General features: G+C 61.6%; 2 protein-coding genes across 2 annotated transcripts; one reads left to right on the top strand and one right to left on the bottom strand.

Moving 5' to 3' along the window:
• Positions 1 to 1279: 1279 nt before the first annotated feature.
• Positions 1280 to 2604, bottom strand: ARL13A (ADP ribosylation factor like GTPase 13A). The gene is made up of 2 exons (XM_064462723.1): positions 1806 to 2604; positions 1280 to 1505 (listed from the first exon to the last, which is right to left on the bottom strand). The coding sequence occupies exons 1-2, from the start codon at positions 2102 to 2104 to the stop codon at positions 1343 to 1345; spliced, it is 462 nt and encodes a 153-aa protein (XP_064318793.1). The 5' UTR covers positions 2105 to 2604; the 3' UTR covers positions 1280 to 1342.
• Positions 2605 to 12380: 9776 nt separating this feature from the next.
• XKRX (XK related X-linked) lies at positions 12381 to 19033 on the top strand. Its single transcript, XM_064462917.1, has 3 exons — positions 12381 to 12783; positions 14934 to 15193; positions 16690 to 19033. Exons 1-3 carry the CDS (start codon positions 12485 to 12487, stop codon positions 17433 to 17435), a joined length of 1305 nt encoding a protein of 434 aa, XP_064318987.1. The 5' UTR covers positions 12381 to 12484; the 3' UTR covers positions 17436 to 19033.
• Positions 19034 to 19065: the final 32 nt, after the last annotated feature.

Genomic DNA, 19065 nt, shown 5'->3' with positions numbered 1-19065 from the left:
TCTGGGGTCCAGCTGAGTGAGGGCTGCAAGGACAACCAAGGCTCCAGCACGGTGCACTCGCATGGCCCCCCCCACGTCCCACCCGAAGGCAGAGGCAGCAGCATCTGCCTCCCCAACAGCCCCGCCTTGCCCTGCAGCATCGCTTGCTTATGCCCACACTCTGCCCCTGCACCAGGCACCACATCGGCAAGGGCTCCTGCACAGCTCATTCCCTGCTGCCAGCGGGCCAGAACCCCCGATGCTTTTCAGAAAAATCTGTTCTGGAAAATACCAACCAAAAGTGCCCGAGACCTCCTCACACTGCTGCTCCACGGCAGGTTCCTGTGACCTGATTTTATTCTTAATTTTTTTCTTCTTTTTCTTCTTCACACCCTGCACTAGATGGAGGAACACAAAATTTCAGGCACCACACCTAGGCAAGGATGCATTTGTCACCCAACCAGCCGAGAGGACTGCTGCTGGCAGATCTGCAGTCCTCCACCACCTCCGTGCATTAACCCCTGTGAAGACACTCAGGGATGTCTCTCCTCCTCCCCGGTCAGACTCCCAGGACCCCACTCAGCTGATCTGCAAGCAAAGCTAACAGAGGAGGTGGGGACCAGTGGTCCGGCACACCGCCACGTTGCCGGGTCCCCAGACCACACTGTAGGATGTCTCTGGGGGTCCTGGTGCCAGTGGTGCCAGCAGCTCCCTGCAGCCCCCTCTCACCTGGGTGGGGGGTAGCTGTCCCGGTGGGAGCAGGCTCCTCCTGCCCAACCCTGTTGGGAGGCAGCAGCCCCCCGGCAGCCCCTGCTCGGCTGTCGCCCCCTCCTCCCGGTCCCTCCGGCTCCTCGGTCGGGCTTGGCTGCCCCGAGCACTTCTTCCTCGCCTTCACCTTTCTCTTCCTCCTCCCGGGGCCCTTCGTGCTCTCCTCCTGGGCAGGGTAAGAGGGATGAGGGAAAGGTGGCGACCCGCCCCCCCTTCCACCCCATCCCATCCCGGGGGGTGCTCACTCACCATGGGGAGGGGGCGGCGAACGGCCCGCAGCGGCCGGGGCTCCCCCATCTCCCCAGCGCCATCTCGGGCATCCCCCCCGGGGGGCGGCGGGGCCCTGGAGGGGCGAGAGCACGGCGGGGGATGGGGGCGAGGGGGCCGCGGGGACACGGGGAGAGACCCAGCGGGAGCTCCGCACCCACCTGCGGGCTGCCCTGGGGCCGGGGCCGGACGGCGGCGCGGCGGCGGGCGGCGGGGCGGCGGGGGCGGCGCGGAGGAGCCAGCGCAGCCCCTGCAGGGTGGTTCGGTGAGGGCCCGGGCCGGGACCCCGCTTGGCGGAGCAGGGCTCCTGCGGGCGGGGGGACGCGGGTCAGCCCCGGCGGGGCGCGGGGGAGCGCAGGGGGGAGCGGGGAAGCCCCGCACTCACGATGCGGCAGGGGGAGCGGTGCTCGTTGACCAGCCGCTCCAGGGAGAGCCGTTCGATCAGCTCGCAGGGCAGCAGGGCGGCCGCCGCGTCTTGCTTGTTGGCCAACCTGGGGCGTGGGGGTAGCCTGTCACCCCGTCCTCCAGCTGCCTTGCTGCACGACGGCGGGGGAGGCTGGATACCTCCTCCCGGTTTGGCAAAGTATTGCCCCGGCCTGTACTGGAGCCCCCTCCCCGGCCCCTCTCCAGGGATGCTCCCAGCTCCCGAGCACCACTGGGGTCCCATTGTCCCAGCACCCCCTGACAGCACTTTGGGCGCCACATCCCCGCCACGCTCCCCAAAACCCCAGCCACAGGTTCCCACTCCCACCTCAAGCCATACAGATCATATCCCAGGAATTCGGCCTTACAGTAAGATGGGCTTCCCAGAGATGTCGGGATGGCTCAGGACACGGCTCAGGACCTTGCGGGCCTCCTCCATCCGTGCCAGGTCACTGGAGTCCAGGACGAAGAGGAGCCCGTGGGCCGTGCTGTAATGGCTGCGCCAGGTGCTGCGGGAGCGCTGGCCCCCGGGTAAGTCCACCAGCGTCACCTCAAACCTGTCCAGCCGCAAGTGGGTCTGGCTGGGCTGCACCGCGGGCAGCATCTCACCGGCCAGCGCTGCATGCAGGGAGAGGGCAGAGAGCTGGTGCAGCGAGCCCGGGAGCATCCCTGCAGCATGTGCCTCCTCCTCCCCCAGCCACAACCCCGCTCCCAGGGCTGCCCAGGGCACAGCACAAGCCCGCACGCTTCCTCCAGCCCAGCAGCTGTATTTCAAGGATCTCCGTCCTTCAAGGCTCAGGTACTTGGTTGGTAAGGACTGTAAAGCTGCTGCCTGCAGCCAACGCCAGCTCCGGGGCCGTCCTGCTCCTCACCTCTCTCTATGTCCATGATGATGGAAGTTTTCCCCGCGTTGTCCAGCCCCACAACAAGGAGGGTCACCTTTCTGGGGAGCGACAACAGCGGGTGAGCGTCCCAGAGAAAGGCCATGCTCCCTGGGGATCAGTGACCACTGCTGGCCCCGGAGCTCCCAGGCAAGGGACCTTGCGCAGAGCAGCCATGCTTTGGCCAGGAGAGGGGCAGGATGGTGACAAAGGCTCTGGCTGAGCTGGGGGCGAGGGCAGAGACACTCTCTGGTTCCTGGGAGAGAGCAAGGGCAGGCACGGGTGCCTGGAGCCACCCTTGCACTGTGGGGCAGCTGCACTGCAGAGCCTTCAGTGCACTTCCCATGGCAATGATTTATTTTCAGATCACATAGGATTAAACAATGATATGCAGAGGCCAAAATGATTGTTCCTTATAAGCAAACAGTTAATGATTGTTCTTGGTGTCCTTCCGCATCAGTGAGTTATGGGCATACACGGCTGGGGAGAGGTAACAAGGATATTTTATGAGCTTCTGCCTGGACTCAGGAGGTTTTTCCTCTTGCTAAACAGTCCTATTTGGTCTCCAGTGACATGCTCCACTGGCACCATGCGCAGAACATTTTCCCTGTGGTTGACAAGCCACAGTAGTCATTCGCAGTGTCATTTTCTTCCTTAAACATACAGCCCAGGCTGCGTGGGTGGCACGGCTCCACCTCCGGCATCAGGGCAACATGTCCTCCTTCGTGGGAGAGGGCCACAAACCCCCTCACCGCCCACAGTGTCTGCCCAGCCTGGTGCAGTGCCATCCCCAGGGACTTAACCCGGGTCTCCTGACACATGCAAACATGGCAGGTGTTTCAGTTCATCCTCCCCAGCTTTTCTGGGAAGCTGCTGACTTTGCACAGGGGGAATCCCGCTGGTAGCGTCCCTGGCATGCGCTCACCAGCCTGCCCTGCTCCCCTCCCTGCCCAGCTCCTGCCTGCTGGAGGGGTAGTGAGGACACGCGTGTGCCTTGCTCCGTGGTTTGGGGATGGTTCCTGCAACGAGCACCGCTCTTGCAGCGTTACCGCACTAGTGCCCTCACCGATAAACGTGCAGGTAAATGTTGTGCCCCCCGGGGATCCCCGAGGAGCAGGCATAGGGACCTACCTGATGGGCTCCTGTATGGCCTGCAGCCATGACCAGCAGTGGGAGAAGAGGTGGAACATGCTCAGCAGCCCTGCGTGGATGGATGGCCTCTCTTCGGTACCTATGAAGTGAGCAGCCTGGTGTGTCTCTGCGCCTCATCGTCCTGCCCGTGGCTGCTCCCCATGGTGGGAGCATCTCACCCTGGGGTGCCCCGTCCCACAGCCCAGCACTGCTGTCTCCAGCCTGGTGCGCACAAGCCAAGCCAGAGGACAAAGGCCAGCCCCCTGGGCAATACTTCATGGGCACGGACCCCAGGGTCAGACCCTGCCCTGGCAGCCCCTTCTTGCATCGCAGGAGCACCATTCAGGCTCTCACCCGCTCATCGCCGCCGCGCAGCCCCTGCTCACATCCCCTTTGCGAAGCAGCTGCTTAAATCTAATCTGGATTTAAATTACTTACTCATCTCAGCCTCCTTAATCCTGGAGGGTCGGCCGAGGCTGGTGGCTGCTGGGAAATGGAGTGCTGTGGGGCTGCCTGCTGCACGGGGCAGCATGGCACAGCACTGCATTACTCACCTGGCTGCACCCGCGAGGCACTGGGCAGCCTCACACCTCCATCACTGGCTTAAATGGCTTGTGGTGGGGACATTGCCTGATAGCCCACGTGGGGCTTCCAGCTGAATTAGTGTCTCCTCTAACAAATGGCATCCCTGGCTCCTCACTGCCTAATTCCTGTGCGGGTGTTTACCTGCAGCCCCTGTGAGAAGCAGCCCCTGTGAGGTGTGCGCTTGCCCAGGGGTGCACTCAGTGCTGGGCTGGGGGACATCACTGCTCCCTGCTGGTACTTCATCCCCTTACGAGGCACCCACTGAGCAGCAGCAGGTCCTGCGCCTCTCAGAATAGAAATACTAGCCAGCCCGAGCCCATGCCGGGCTGGGAGCAGGGAGGTACTGGGGGCCTTTGCACAGCTGGGCAGGGAGCAGAGAAAAATAAGCCCCAACTCCTTGATCTGCAACCCCGAAGCTCTTATATTGCTCCTCAGGTTTCCTGCTGCTTCCCACAGCCGGGGCTGCCCTCCCTGGCACTCTGCCACTGTGTGTGCGGAGAAGAGGCTGCACAGGGGTATCTGAGCTGCAGGAGCTTTGGGTGGGGGACATGGGGTCCAGAGGGATGAGGGCATGAGAGCCACAAAAAGCCATACCGGGGAGCAAACAGGGATCCTGCTGGCTCACATCAGTCCATACTAAACCACCCAGTGCCAGCAGCACTACCTCGACCAGCTGAGCCCCAGCCATACCGAGGATGCTGCCGGGTCTCCCGCATCTCTGGGATGGTTCTGGGGGTGCGAGCCCAGGCTGGGCATGGCCCCTTGCTCCAGCTCTGCACACTGCTGGGAAGCTCGGCACCCACCCCTGGACACGGGAGCTGTGCCAGCACCGTGTCACGGGCAGGGAGCCACGCGTGGTTAATGATTGATGGAAGAAGTTTCCGTACCGATATCACAGCCACATACAACAATATTTGGAGCGACTGTTCACCCCCACATCTCTGATGGCAGGGGAGTGGCTGCACCCCAGCTGCCTTAGCCTGGCCCAGGGACAGGGCCTTGCCTCAGCCTGATGGCCTTTCCAGGTTGCTCCTGTGCCCGTGCCAGCAGCCTGCCGGGACCAGCAGCAGTGCCACATTTGCAGGCAGCATGGGGCTGGGAAGCCTTTTGCAGAATTAGCCTTACCAGGGCTGAAATGACTTGCCGAAAGCATCCACACCTGTCTCTGTGCCTCGGGGTGACACTGCCAGAGGATGGCCAGGCAGGGGATGGGAAAAGGCACGACCACAGGTGCTATAAATAGGGAAGCACCATGTGGCAGACAGCCGCATGGCCTCCTTGAGGGGCAGCAAGAGCTTGTCTCCCTCCCGCACCAGTGGATTTTTGGAGGTCTCTGATTACTTGGGGCTCTGTTGCTTTTAACACAGGTGTCCAAAATCACCAGCCAAACCAGTGCTGGGGACTGGAAAACCCCCCAGAGCCTGAGACAGCTCGCGGTCACCCCGCCCGATGCACACACGCCTGGCTCAGTGGCTGGGAAAACTTCAAAGTCCGCCCCAAATTTGGTGAAACCCACACCCGACTCCGGAGGGGCGGCATGAGGGCCAAGCCTGGATCAGTGGGCATTTGCCGGGCCCATGCTCAGGTTACGCATGGGCGGCTGGCCTTCCGCCCGCACAGCCGGCTGGCCGGGGTGCAGCCGTCAGCACCGTGGGGACCCCCGGGCAGCGCCAGCAGGGACCCGCAGCAGCCGTCTGGGTTCCCTTGGTGACTGTTGCCAGGTGAGAAACTCTTAAGGCAGAATTTATTATCTTGGCGGATAACGGGAGATGTTCCTCACCGGAGCTCATGTCGGACCATGCCCTGGCACTGTGCCGGGCTAGACCCTCTAGTGCTACTGGTGGGATCCCCCAGGGGAGGGCTGTGCTTGGGACACTAGGGCTGCTCAGCCCCTGGCATCGCTTCCCGGAAGGTGGTATGTGTTTTGGGTTATTTCTGCCCACTGGAGTGTTGCAGGCGAGGGAAGGAGGCGAAACCACAGGGACTGCAGAGAAGCGCAGATGGACACGGGCTGGCAGGCTGCCCTGCCTTGGCTTCCCTAGACCCAGTGAGTATGTGCCCGAGCCGGCATCGGGCACGCCGGGACCCCCCCGCACGGGGTGATGAGCAAGTCGGGGGCGATGGCAGTGGCAGGGCTGGGGGGGCTTGCACATGGAGAAGGACAGCTTGCAAGGGAAAGCAGTGGGCAGTGAAGAGCTATAGGGGTTGCCTATAGCATTTACTGAGAACCTTGAGCCAGGGAGGCACCAAAACTGAGGTGATGGCAAGGACCGAAAAGTCCCAGCAGAAATATTTACAAGCAAGCTGCCTTGCTTTGCTTGGGACCTCATTGTTCCTGCCCAAAAGGCATCTGCGGCAGGGTGAGGACATGCACAGGCTTTGGGGAGGGACTCTTCTTTCTGTTTAACCCATCGGATAATGGCAGCAACACAGCAGATATGCAAATAGCTGCATCGTCCCTTTAAATCCCAGCATGGCTCTGGTGGCTGACGATAACCCTGGATCATACAAGCTCCTAAATCCCAAGAGCTAATTACAGGCAAACGCCCCGTGGTCAGGCTGGAAATGCAAGATAATTATAGCCTGTGCCATGGAGACCTGTTGGCGGTGAATTAGGGAACCAGGAACGTTTGCTGACTGGCCGGCGTGGTGGCGAGGAGTGCAGCTGCTTCACACCGTGGCCTCCGTGACACATTTTGTGCCAGCGTGGGGCCACGGTGCAAACCAGCTGCACTCCCTGCCACCAGGCCAGCAACCACTTTGCAAGCTATTTTGGGCAAGGGGGTTATTTTTCTGGACCACTCTTTGCCCCACCCCACCGGTACAACCACCCTGCGGCAGACACAGAAGCAGGGGAGAAAGCGTGCAGGGAGCTGGTTGCTTTTCACCCAGTTTCTGGCTGGGTGCTTCCCAGCCAGAGCACACAAAAATTCATGAGAGAGGCTTGGATTTCAGTGCCAGGTCCTGTGCCAGGGTTTGCTCTGCTCCCTGCTGCACAGGAAAGCTGCCAGCTCACTCCTGTGCCACACATGCAGCTCGGTGATGCCCTGCAATGGCTACAAGCTCTCTCCCGGCTCCTACAGGGTATTTTTTGAAAGCATTAGTGCTCCTGCTGCTTTTCTGCAGCAAAGCATGGGGAAAAGCAGAGTGTAAACTATCCTGCCTGCCTGCCAGGATGCCCGGGCACGCACAGTCGCAGACTGGCTGGGTTAGCACACTGCCAGGGATGTATACTCTTACAGCAGGTGGGACTGGGGAATCAGTTAATTAAAAGTCATTTTAACCCTTCCTGCCTGGTTTAGTGTTACAGAATCACCTGCTGCCTGCGCTGGGACTGTAGCCAGAGAGGCATGACTTCAAAATGTATAATTATTGCAAAGAGTTATAAATGCACCCAAAGAAGGTAACTCTGTTTCCTTGTTAAAGAATTTAAGCCCTGAGGCACGTGGCATGTTAAGCAGTGGCATGTCCAGTGCTGAGGAAGGAGCACCCCAGCTCCGGCAGTGCAGAGCCCCACAGTGGGCTCAGCACAGCCTCCAGCACCCAGTGACATTTAGAAGGATGAGGTCCTCAGGGTAGACGCGAGTTTTTCTCCCAGCAGGATCAGGGAGCAAAGCTGGACGAGGAAAGAGGATGGCAAAAGCAGTCGCATGATGAAGCAAATGGAAAAACTATTTCCCCAACCAGAAACTATTCCACAGACTCCTAGGGCAGAAAAAACCACAGCTGAGTTACTGAGAAAGCAATGCAAAATGCAAACAGTTTAGGCTGTGTAAAGCAGTCATTTGCAGAGCTATTTCCAAACTAAATAAAAAGTTCCTGGCTCAAAGATTCCTGTGAACCCCACAGCTGTCAGCCCTGCCGGTTTGGGCAGCGTGGCTCTGTCCCCTGCTCACTGCATGCCAGGCTGGGGAACACTTCATCATTTCCACTTCATCCAGCACATCTTGTGGGGATCAACACATCCCCGCCATCGCTCTGTGCGGCACCAGCTGAATATGTAATCCTCAACACAAAGTGGGGAGGTTCCAGATCCAAAATGGCAGGGGGAGGGGAGCGCGGCTGTCCGGCACCCTGAGCAGCGGCCTCCACCTCTGTGTGCAGGGCTATATTTGGGAAGTCAGCAGGGTGTGCTTGGCATGTCCCAGCGAGTGCTCTGGGAGGGATGTCTGCTCTGGGTCCTAGTGCGGTGGCAGTGCCTGGGGAAGGGGAGAGGAGGGGAGGGGAGGGGAGGGGAGGGGAGGGGAGAGGGAGAGGGAGAGGAGAGGAGGGGAGGGGAGAGGAGGGGAGGGGAGAGGAGGGGAGAGGGAGAGGGAGAGGGGAGAGGGAGAGGGAGAGGGAGAGGGAGAGGGAGAGGGAGAGGGAGAGGGAGAGGGAGAGGGAGAGGGAGAGGGAGAGGGAGAGGAGAAGAGGGGAGGGGACAGGGAGGGGAGGGGAGAGGAGAGGAGAGGAGAGGAGAGGAGAGGAGAGGAGAGGAGAGGAGAGGAGAGGAGAGGAGAGGAGAGGAGAGGAGAGGAGAGGAGAGGAGAGGAGAGGAGAGGAGAGGAGAGGAGAGGAGAGGAGAGGAGAGGAGAGGAGAGGAGAGGAGAGGAGAGCTTGCTGGCAGCTCTCCCCACCTGGGCTCTTTAAGGGCTTTGGCAAGGAGCTCCCTGCCATTTCCAAACGTCTTCTCTCCTTTTACAGGACCCGAGCTGCCAGGCAGGCATGTGTAAAGCAGACATGGCTATTTTCAGAGTGAGAGCCGGTGAGGGAGCCTGCTCCCACCCCACGTACAGCCCAGGCTCCCACGCACAAATGCCCTCGTGCATCTGCAGGCATGCAAGGGGCTGGAAGAACTGCACAGCAAATACCATGTTTCCCACAGTGGGCAGCCGCCACTGCCATGGCCCTGTGTTCAAAGTGTTGTGTGAACACTGGGATTAATGAAATAATGAAGGCTGGGATTAAGAAAATAATGAAGCTGGGATGCTCTCCGGGACAGGGCAGACATTTGTGGGATAAGGAGAACTGACGTCTGCACATGGTGGCAGGACTTGGACTGGTGCCTTGGGCATCCCTGGGTAGGGAGTCTTCTGAATGCTGGTGCCCATAACAAGGCACGGTGCAGGGACTCGGGTGGCACCATGCCATCCTTGTGCAGGGAAAACAGTGTTTTCCCTTTCCCTCTGCCTTTCTCTCCTAGTGCAGCTCCTGACAGAGAGGTCTGCAAAACACAGGAGCTTCGAGGTGCTACTGTATCATAATCATAAATAACCTGCCACCAGCTAAACCCCCTCACTTTCCTAAGCGGTCCTAGAGATGCCAGCACAGTCCCCCTCCATCTGGCCCCTTGGGTTACAACCTGATGGGCACTTCCATGGCAGTCTCGCATTGTTTTGGAGGTCACTTCCCCCCGCCCAGCCCAGTGGCTGTTCTGCTCCCAAGAGGGCTCAGACTGAGGGCCAGCCAGCATTCTGCTGGCCCAGGATCCAGCCACTGCAGACGGGACCACCTGGGTGGGATGTTCCCAGCACGCAGGCAGTCCCTCCCGGCTTGTGGCAGTGCTGGGTCAGCCGGCAGCCCTGTGACGGCAGAGTCACAGGGTGTCTGTGCAGCCCAAGCCATGCTGGGCTTGCAGGCAGAGGCACAGGTGATGAGCCGGCAGGTACAGGGAGTGGCGGAGGCAGCGGGGGCAGGATGGCTCGGTGATGCTATCTGTGACACAGATCACTTTTATGGTCTGCTGTTTACAGTGCTGAGCTGGGGACAGGTAGGGTTAGGCTTGAGGGGTGACTCACTGCATGAACCAGAAAAAAGCCTACTGTTTGGGTCAGAAATGCTTTGGGTCTCCGTGCCTGGGTCAGAAAATGGGTTAATAACTGGTGTGAGAAGCTCTGGGTGGCTTTGTCCCTTCATTCCCCTGACAACTGCTGGGGCTCTGGGATGCAGGACTGGATTTTTTGACTGCTTAAACAATTGCTCTTAAGTATTTCATCATGAAGCAGGGGAAGATGAAATTAAAAATATGATGAGTCGGAGCCCAGGCACTGCTCATCCGAGGGCTTGGTGACCTGCCAGACTCCTGGGGGATGCTTTTAATTTGGATAAATGGAAGTTGCATAAACGGTATAAATTGCATGTTGCTCTTGCTGCTAATACAGAGGTGTGGGCGCCGTTGGCAGTGCCGCACGATGCTCTGTCACCGGCTGAGTGCCCAGCCAGGCTGCGTGCTGGGGCCGGCACAGCCGTTGCCCGTGCACAGCTCCCACCCCGCAGGAGCCACCCGGCTAGTGGGCAGGCTTCTTCGCTTGGACACTGTTCCCTTTCCCCTCTGACCTGCTGGGGTTTCTCTGGAGAGGCTGTTTTCCAAAAACAGCTTGAAAATATTTAACTATCATACCAGAGCTGAGTGGTCACACGTAGGTCTCCCATCCCTGCCGGTCAGGCCAGTTCCTGTGAGCTCATGGTGTTTGTGGTTTCCCGAAGCAGCTGTTTAGCATTGGAATGAAAAGCGCTGAGCAGCTGCAGAGACTGGGATTGCTTCTGTGCAGGAGCTGCCGTCAGGGGAGATGCGGCCTCCAAGGTCTCAGGCAGTTTTATTCCCAGCCCTGCCACTGATAAGCCTGATAGCTCTGGTAATGCTTCCAGCCCAGTAAAATGGGGGAAAGTGGGGTTTGGGGGGGTTTCATGCTTTTGGCTTGCACAGGGCCAGGCAAGTGATGGACACAGTGTCCCTGCCATTAGCGTGGGCACCTTGCGAGCTGGCCTGGCTGCCGAGCAACGAACACCAAGTGCCTTTTAAAAGTTACCTAAAACTTCCCAGTCTGCCTAAACCAGGGAAAATTGGCTGACCTGAAACACTCGTTGCCTTGTCCCATCTCTCCCAGCCAGCCAGCATGTGCCCAGGCTGGACTGAGTAATCTGGCAGGCAGCGCGTGTGCTTGGGCGAGACAGCTTGCCATGGCAGCAGCTGCCTGTGCTCACACCGCTGCCTGGGGGGGAAAGGCAGGCAGGGCTGGTGCTGGGGACCACCGTGCGTGCCAGGCAGAGCAGGGACCCCCATGGCCAGCGACGTGGGGAGCAGCACAGCCCGCCTTGTGCTCCCACCACCGTGCTGGTGACCGAGGTGTGGAGCTGAGCTGGCCTGCCTAGGCCTGGACCACAGGTGGGATGGACAGGAGGGGACGTGGGGCTGAGCAGCAGGCTCAGCAATGTGAGGTCTGGCTCTGTCAGCAAGCCCATATACTCCATCACCTTGAAGGTGGGTACTTGAAGGAGATGGGTAAAGCACCCTGTTGCTCAGCTGTAGGCTAAAGTGGTCTTCACTACCTCTTAGCCAGGTGTGGGAGCATCCAGGATGCAGGAGCCACATCTCTCCTGTAATATCCCACCCAAATCCTGAGGCCAGCCCTGCACATACCCACCAGCCGCCTGCGGTGCCTATGCTGCAACTCGGCTTGCGAGATACCAGAATGCTCCCTGCCTTGGCAGCACCCTTCCTCCCACATGCTGCCCCACAAAGCGCAGGGCCACGGGCTGGTGGGTGCTCTGGCCCAGCCCCATGCACCCTTCCCTGGGGCTGGAGATCTGGGTCAGCCCCTGGAGCTGGGGCTGTGGTGCGTGCAGGCAGATGGCTGGTAAAAGCCACGGGCCTGGCTGTGGGCAGGGCTGGTACCTGCACTGGCATCCCTGCCTCCATGGTGGGACTCCATTGCTTCTGGGGCTGCCTGACACCTTCCTCCAGGGGGGACCCCCCGTGTTGCTGCACCTCAGGGTGCTTGTAGCTGCCAGGGCCCAGCTGTGCCAGGACTCTGCAGAAGGGTGCTAAGGAGGACCCCAGAGGACATCCAGGCTGTAGCGTGGGGTCTGGCAGGGCTACGGCTGGGGCAATGTGGGGTCCGGGGTGGGCACTGCAATGGGGTCTTGGGCTGGCAGGGGGATTCTGGAGTGTGGGTCCTGGCCATGTTGGGGGTGTCCTGAGGCATGGGCTCCCTGCAGAGATGGGGAGTCCTGGGATGGAGGATGCTGGGGAAAGATGGGGTTGTTGGGGCAGGGGTGCAGGTGGGGGGTGTCCTGGGGCAGGGGACTCCGTGCCCGGGCACAGCAGCGGTGGGGGGCGAAGGGGGGGGGGGGGTCCCGGTGCAAGGGGTGGCAGGCACGGCGGGGCTGGCTGGCCAGGGAACCCCGGTGCCGAGGCTCGGGGCCCGTCGGGGTGTCCCGCCCCCTGTACCCGTCGGGGCGGTCCCGGAGCCCTGCCGGTGCGGCCGCGCCGGGGCACGGCTCGGCAAGGCTCGGCACGGCAGGGCTCGCCTCGGCGCGGCGGGGCCGGGCCAGGGCTGCCCGTCGGGGCTCCCAGCGGCGGGGCCGCCCCGCCCCGCCCCGCCCCGCAGCCCGGCTCTTCTCTCCGCTGCAGCCCGGGATGGCGCCGCGGCGGGGCTGAGCGGGCCGGGCCGGGCCGGGCCGGGGCCGGGATGGACGGCCCGAGCGGGGGCTGCCCGCCCCCCGCCACCGCCGCCCCGTCGCGGGCGAAGCTGCCGCTCGGCATCGTCTTCTCGACGGCGCTTTTCTGCGGGGAGGGGGCGGCGGCCGCCGTCCTCTGCCTCTCCTACAGCCACTCCGACGACCGCTTCTGGCTGGCGCTCACCGTCTTCTTCGTGCTCTGCCCCTCCGTCCTGGTGCAGCTCACCCTCATCTTCGTGCACCGCGACCTCAGCCGCGACCGCCCGCTCGTCCTGCTCATGCACTTGCTCCAGCTCGGGCCCATCATCAGGTGAGCGGGGTCGGGGACGCGGGGACCCCCGGCGGGTCCGGCGGGCGCCGGGGCAGAGCGGGGACCGACCGGCGGCCGGGCAGGGCGGGGCGCTCCGGGCACCGGCTCTCAGCAGAAATCTGGCCGCGCAGCAAAGCCCGGCGTGCCCAGAGCTGCTCCTGCCGGCTCCCCGTCCCCTTGTCACGGCCCGCGGGGGTCTTCTGCTCGTCCACCCCTCCCCAGCGGTGCCGCCGTCCCGTCGGGGGGGTGGTGCCTGCTCTCCTGCCTGCTGGACCCCCGCTCTGGGCAGCGCTCGCCTCTGCCGTCCTGTTGCATCTCAGCTGCTGAAAAGGTTCTTTGCACGGTCGTTTCTGCAGCCAGCGTTTCCCTCTGCCTTTGGGTCTTGCCATCATTTTGCTTAGGCTGGGAACACAGAGGCAAATCCTGGCTGGGGTGCTTGAGGGTGAGTGGGGACAGGGGTTCTGCCCCCTGGGAAAGGTCCCCAGACCTGTCACCGCGAGGTGTTACGGGACACGGAGGAGAGGAGCTGGGTGCAGGAGCAGGGCTGGCATGGGAGCTGGGGGGCCACCAGATCCCACCAGGGAGAGGAGGGCAAGGGTGTGGATGTTGCACAAACTGGAGGGGTGCTGATGTCTCACTCGCTGGGAATGCTGCAGTGCCTCCCCAGGCTGCCATCACCCTGGCCATCCCTCTCGACAAGAGCACACAGTGGGTGCAGCGAGCAGCATGGCAGAGCCGCCATCTCTCCTGGGCTCCTTCCCCAAGGGCGTGCTGGCAGCCGCACTTCGGGGTGAGCCATACCCACAGAGCTGCAAAAACACCGCGGCCTGCACCATGCTTCCTCTGTCACCGGAAACAAGCAGGGGGCCGGTGGCGTCCTCCTCACCACAGCTCATCTTCAGAGGCGGCTGTGGAGCCTCACCTCGGTGCCGCCAGCTCTTAGAAGGGTTGGGGGTCCACCTCAGCCTATGCGGGCCCGCATCTCTCGCAGCTCTCACCGTACCGACCATGGCTGTCTGAGATGGTTATGATGGTGCTTGGCTGCTTGCAAGCGCCAGCCAGAGCTGCTCGGGGGGGACTGCTTCAGTCGGCTCCTCAGGCTGGAGATGGAGCCCAGCCTGTTGCGAAGGTCTGGCAGGGCACTGGGAGCCGGCTGGGACTGCCCTTGAAGCCAGCCTTTTGGATGAAACTGTTTTCCCATTAGAGTTTGCAATGAGCCGTGAGCGCTGGCCTGATCTAGCAAGAGAATTCATCCAAAAACCTCATTCCATTTGGGTCTGAAACAGAGCAACTTCTGCTGTGCTAATGAACACTCATAAATAATTACGTCCTGTTGGTCCCAGAGCCAGCTTGTCCCCAGGCGGTAGCCAAGCCTGTCGGAGGGGTCCTCCACTGCTGATTGTCTCTGTCCCACACACACCCACCTGCATGGCTGTGTGTGAAGGGGCTGGGGGTCCCGCTGCCCGCTGGCCTTGCAGCAGGGAGCAGCGTGGGAGAAACCCGCCCCCCTTGCCTGCGCGTTAGCGTGCCTCACGGGGAGGGGGCTGCGGAAGCACTGTCTTATCTGCCCATGTCACACCCGGCTTCACCCTGCGCTCCCCTTCCTGCCGTCCCCTCCAAGAAGGAAGCGTGGAAGTCTTCTGCTCAAGAGGAGAGATCAAAGGCAATATCAGAAAGTTTCTCTTGCCTCTGCTTAGGGAAAGAGATGCGTTTTGTGCCAGTGGGGAATACAGAGCCCGAGGGTGATTAACGCCTTCCTGTAGCTCTGGCTCCCAGCAGAGCTAAAGTTTCCATACCCTGGGTGCTGCACCTCTTGCAGCAGTTGTTGCATCCCTTGCTGGGGCCACTGTTGTCCCCCTGTCCCACACGCTTCACCCTGAGCACCAGAGCAGAGCAGTGCCCACCGGGCACCTCCATGGTCCTGGTGTGATCCTGCCTTCATCCTGACTTGCCAGGATCCTGCCCTCACCCTGACATCCCAGGGCCAGGGACTGCCCGCAGCGCTGCTGAACAGTTGCCCAAATCAGCTGGGCTGCGCCTGGCGGGAGCAGGGTCTGGCCGGCACTGGACAATGGTGGGCTGGAAGTGCAGTGAGCGGGGCCGGGGCTCAGTGGGGAGGCTGGCGGGGTGACGCTGCCCTGTCCCCCCAGGTGCATAGAGGCCCTGGTGGTGTACTGCTGGTCAGGGAAGGAGGAGGAGCCCTATGTCACCATCACCCGCAAGCGGCGCCTGCGCAAAGGCTACGAGGTGGAGATGGAGCAGGAGGTGGGCCACTCGGAGCGCCGGCTGGCCACGCACCGCAACGCCTTCAAGCGCATGGCCGTCATCCAGGCCTTCCTGGGCTCCACCCCACAGCTCACCCTCCAGCTCTACATCAGCGTCCTGGAGAAGTATGTCCCCACTGCCCGAGGTAAGGGTGCCTGGCACGTGGGCTCCCCTGGGGCCGTGCAGGCAGGACCCCACCAGGGCACGGTGGCAGCTCCTTAGCCACGTGTGCTGGTGTGGCATCCGAACGAAGCTCTGGGGGGTTGCTGGGGGCACGGCTGCCAACGGACTCCCCTAAATGTGGAGTGCAACCCGTAGAGGTTGGGTGCTTCTCTGTCCCTTGGTTTGCTCTTCCCATGCCCAGTGCCCTGCCTTCCAGCTTGGAGTGAGGCTGGAGAGAGTGGGAAGAGCAGGCTGTGACTGCGGCACCAGGTTCTGCCCCCAGCCCCAGTGCTTGCAGATATCTGCCCTACGGAGCCATGCCATCCACCCGGTGCCCTGTCCCATAAAGATGTCGCGCCCCTGCCCCAGGCTGCTCCAGTCTGCATTAGTTACTGGGTTTTTCAGACTATCTATGGGCTCTGGCTTCCCCACACTCCCTCTGTCAGATCTATTTCTATGCCTTTCCCAACAGCCGGAGCTCCCAGCCCGGTGCTCCCAGGCTCCCTTGCCTGCTCCCAGGGTGTTTATGTGCTCAGGAGGTGGATGTGCCAGAGCAAGCTTTTAACTCCCACTTCAGTGTGCTGCCGAGCTGGGCACACAGTGTTCTTGCACCATTATGAATGTAACGCCTGGCAAAGGAGCTGCCCTCGCCAACCCTCTCCCAGCTGTGCTGGGAGCCCAGACCTTGCTGTCTGTGCCCACGGCATGCGTGTGGAAAGGGGAACATGGGAGATACCTCGTAGAAACCCATTCCTTGGCAGTGGCCCCCTCTGAGGGCATTTTGGGGACTAGGAACAGCAGAGGCAGGAGGGCAAGCCTGGCACTCCTCCAGCAGCAGATGTGGGAAACAAATCCCTGTTGACATATTTTGGGTGGTTCCCTCGCAGCTTGGGTGTCTCAGCTGAGCCCCACAGCTCGCAGCTGGCAGTGGCAGCATGGCATGTCTGGGAGCAGCCACACACCTCCCTTTTTCTCTGTCACGGTTTTTCTGGCTCGCTGCATGCAAGCAGCCACTGGAGCTCTCTATGAATGACCTTGGCTGGATGCTCTTGGGGTGAATGGTGGGCTACTGTGGTGTGGCTCTTGGCCCAGGTGAGGGCAGAGGGATGCTTGCAGCACAGACCGTGCCCCACTCTCCCTTGAGCAGCATTTCTTGCACAGGGCCTGGTTTGAGCAGAAGGACAGCCCCAGTTTGGCAAAGGCTTCTGTTTTATTGGTGGAGGGAGAAAATCTGGAAGCAGAGCCTCCTGCTGCCTGCAGTGCTCCCCCACAGCCACCCCATCGCGGGGTCTGTCACCACCAGCCATGGGCTGTCCCAGCAGTGCTCACACTGAGCCTCCTGCCACAAGCCCTGGTGCTTGGCACCCCGTACTTCACACCCAGGGTTGGCACCCACTCTTTGCACCCAGGGCAGGAGAGAGCCGGACACACAGCCTGGTCCCGGGCACTGCCTGACTGCCCTGCCCTCTCCCTCTGCAGCTGTCCTCATGGGCATCTGCCTGGTGTCGGTCACCTACGGGGCGCTCGTCTGCAATATCCTGGCCATCCAGGTCAAGTACGATGACTACAAGGTCCAGCTGCGCCTGCCGGCCTTCCTCTGCATTGTGCTGTGGCGCAGCCTGGAGATCTCCACCCGCGTGACTGTCCTCGTGCTCTTCAGCACCGTCTTCAAGCACTGGATCATCCCCATCGCCCTGGCCAACCTGCTGGTGGTCTTCTTTTTGCCCTGGGTGCAGTTCTGGCGGAGTGGCACCCGCCTGCCTGACAACATTGAGAAGAACTTCAGCCGGGTGGGCACGGTGGTGGTGCTCTGCGCCTTCACCCTCCTCTACGCCAGCATCAACATGTTCTGCTGGTCGGCCGTGCAGCTCAAGCTGGCCGACCGGGACCTCATCGACAAGTCGCAGAACTGGGGCCGCCTGGCCGTGTACTATATGGCCCGGCTGGCAGAGAACATGGCCCTCGTCATCCTCTGGTACTTCTTCAAGACGGACGTCTACGAGAACATCTGCACCCCGCTGTTGGTGGTGCAGCTGCTCCTCGGCTACTGCCTGGGCATCTACTTCATGCTCCTCTTCTTCCAGTACCTGCACCCCTGCCGCCAGCTCTTCCAGCACAACGTTGCCGACTTTCTGCACTGCGTCTGCTGCCACCGGCACACGCCGGGGACCCCCCTGCACCTCCAGGCACCCTACGAGCCCGGCGTGAGGCACAGCATTGTCTGAGGCACAGCCAGCACCTGGCTCTTCCAGCTGGCTGCGGACATGGGGATGGGCAATGCTGGGCTGTGCTGGAGGTCGGAGGGGGCTCATGGCACAAGCTGTGCCAGAGGCAGGTGCTCCCGGGCCCTGCAGTGACAGCGGGTCTCAGTGCGTCCCCGCGGTGGCAGGGGGACAGGAGTGCGCCCGCCTGCCCAGGACCGCACGTGCGGACACAGAGGACTTGTGGGGTGCCCAAACCACCTGCTGCTGCAAGCTGGCTGCCGTGTGGTGCACAGCCCCTGGGGTGCCCCGACACCCTTGACCACCCACTGCAGTACATACAGTGACCTTGGGGCCACAGGTGATGGCAAGACTGTTTTAAGCAGTAAAGAAACTTTGCTGTAGCTGCACGTCTGGGTGCTGGCGGGTGGCCGGTGACTCAGGCAGAGGGTGGGGACTGTCCCGCCGGGGCTGGCGTGGATGCGCACACCCGCTGCTGCCCACGTAGCCCTCGCGCTCATGGGTGCCAAGGCAGGGCTGTGCCAGCAGGAAGCGGGGATGCAGAGAGCCCTGTGGTGGAGCCGATAAGCTGCTGGAGCATGGCGGGACGGGGGCTGGCCTCATCCTGCACTTCCGCCAGCATGGCCCTGGCTGCAGGCCAGCAGCCAACAGCAAGGAGTAGCCTGCCCAACCAGTTCCTCCAGGCCTGAGGCTCCAGCACCAGCTGCTGTTCCCAGCAGGAGCGGTGGGTGCCGCAGCTCTGGGCACCCAGCTCAAGAGCGGAGGGCGGGCAGGAAGAGGAAGGGTGGCTGGCACAGCGATGGTGATGCTGATGGGACCCAGGAACCCTCACCCCAAACCAGGAGTGTGATGTTACCCCCCCCCCCAAAACCATTTGTGGGGTCAGCTCAGTTTGGAGAGTGCTGGGTGCCATGCTGAGGGTGCTGAGCACCCCAGGGGTATCTGTGGAGGTGCGGCATCACTGGTGCTCCGGCGCTGGGCTCTCAGTCTTAATTCACCCTCCCTGTGTTGCATCTCCAGGCTGGATCCTGGCACCGGCGCAGTGCCACGTCCCTGGGATGCTTCTCCCTTGGTGGTTTTCTTGCCAAACAGGGGCAGCAGAGGCTGGCAAGGGATGCCAGGGAGGCTGGTGAGGGGCATGTCTGCTGAGCCAGGCACAGGAGGAACCCTCCACAACTTCCTCCCACCAGGAAATTCCTACCTTAAAAAAAAAAAATATCTCTTTTTTGTCCTCAAATATTGCAAAAAAACAAGAGGAGCAGCCCAATGCCCTGCCGTGCCTGGCCGTGGGGCTGCAGGAGACCCCTCCATGGGGAGCCATGCCCGGCTTGTGCAGGGGGCTGTTTCGGGGCCAGCAGTGGGGTCAGCCCTGCCTTCCTGGAAGGTGGCCTTTGAAACTGCCCAGCATTTCCTCAAAGGCTTCTCAGGGGAAAGTCCCCACGGTGCCGTTCCCACGGCTGGGGCTGCCCCACTGCCTGCCGTCTCCATAAAACGGCGGGCAGCAGCAGGCAGTGGCAGGCGCAGGCAGGCACAGGCAGGCGGACACAGGAACGTCACACCATGAGCAACTGGCTGGTCAATCACTGGTTCTCAGCCACCGTCCTCGTGAGTGTGTGGGGCTGGGGGGGCTGAT

The sequence above is a fragment of the Phalacrocorax carbo genome, chromosome 11 (assembly GCF_963921805.1).
Source record: "Phalacrocorax carbo chromosome 11, bPhaCar2.1, whole genome shotgun sequence".
Classification (NCBI taxonomy): Eukaryota; Metazoa; Chordata; class Aves; order Suliformes; family Phalacrocoracidae; genus Phalacrocorax; species Phalacrocorax carbo.
Note: the sequence above shows the minus strand (reverse complement) of the source record. Positions and strands in the feature narration are given on the sequence as shown.

What these genes read in the sequence shown, in the direction of transcription:
- ARL13A (XM_064462723.1), bottom strand. Translation starts at nt 2,104, where the DNA reads ATGCTCCCGGGCTCGCTGCACCAGCTCTCTGCCCTCTCCCTGCATGCA. An exon ending in TCTGGGAAGCCCATCTTACT is followed by an intron (nt 1,506 to 1,805) that starts GTAAGGCCGAAT and finishes CCCACGCCCCAG; the next exon opens with GTTGGCCAACAAGCAAGACG.
- XKRX (XM_064462917.1), top strand. Translation starts at nt 12,485, where the DNA reads ATGGACGGCCCGAGCGGGGGCTGCCCGCCCCCCGCCACCGCCGCCCCG. An exon ending in CAGCTCGGGCCCATCATCAG is followed by an intron (nt 12,784 to 14,933) that starts GTGAGCGGGGTC and finishes CTGTCCCCCCAG; the next exon opens with GTGCATAGAGGCCCTGGTGG. An exon ending in GTATGTCCCCACTGCCCGAG is followed by an intron (nt 15,194 to 16,689) that starts GTAAGGGTGCCT and finishes CTCCCTCTGCAG; the next exon opens with CTGTCCTCATGGGCATCTGC.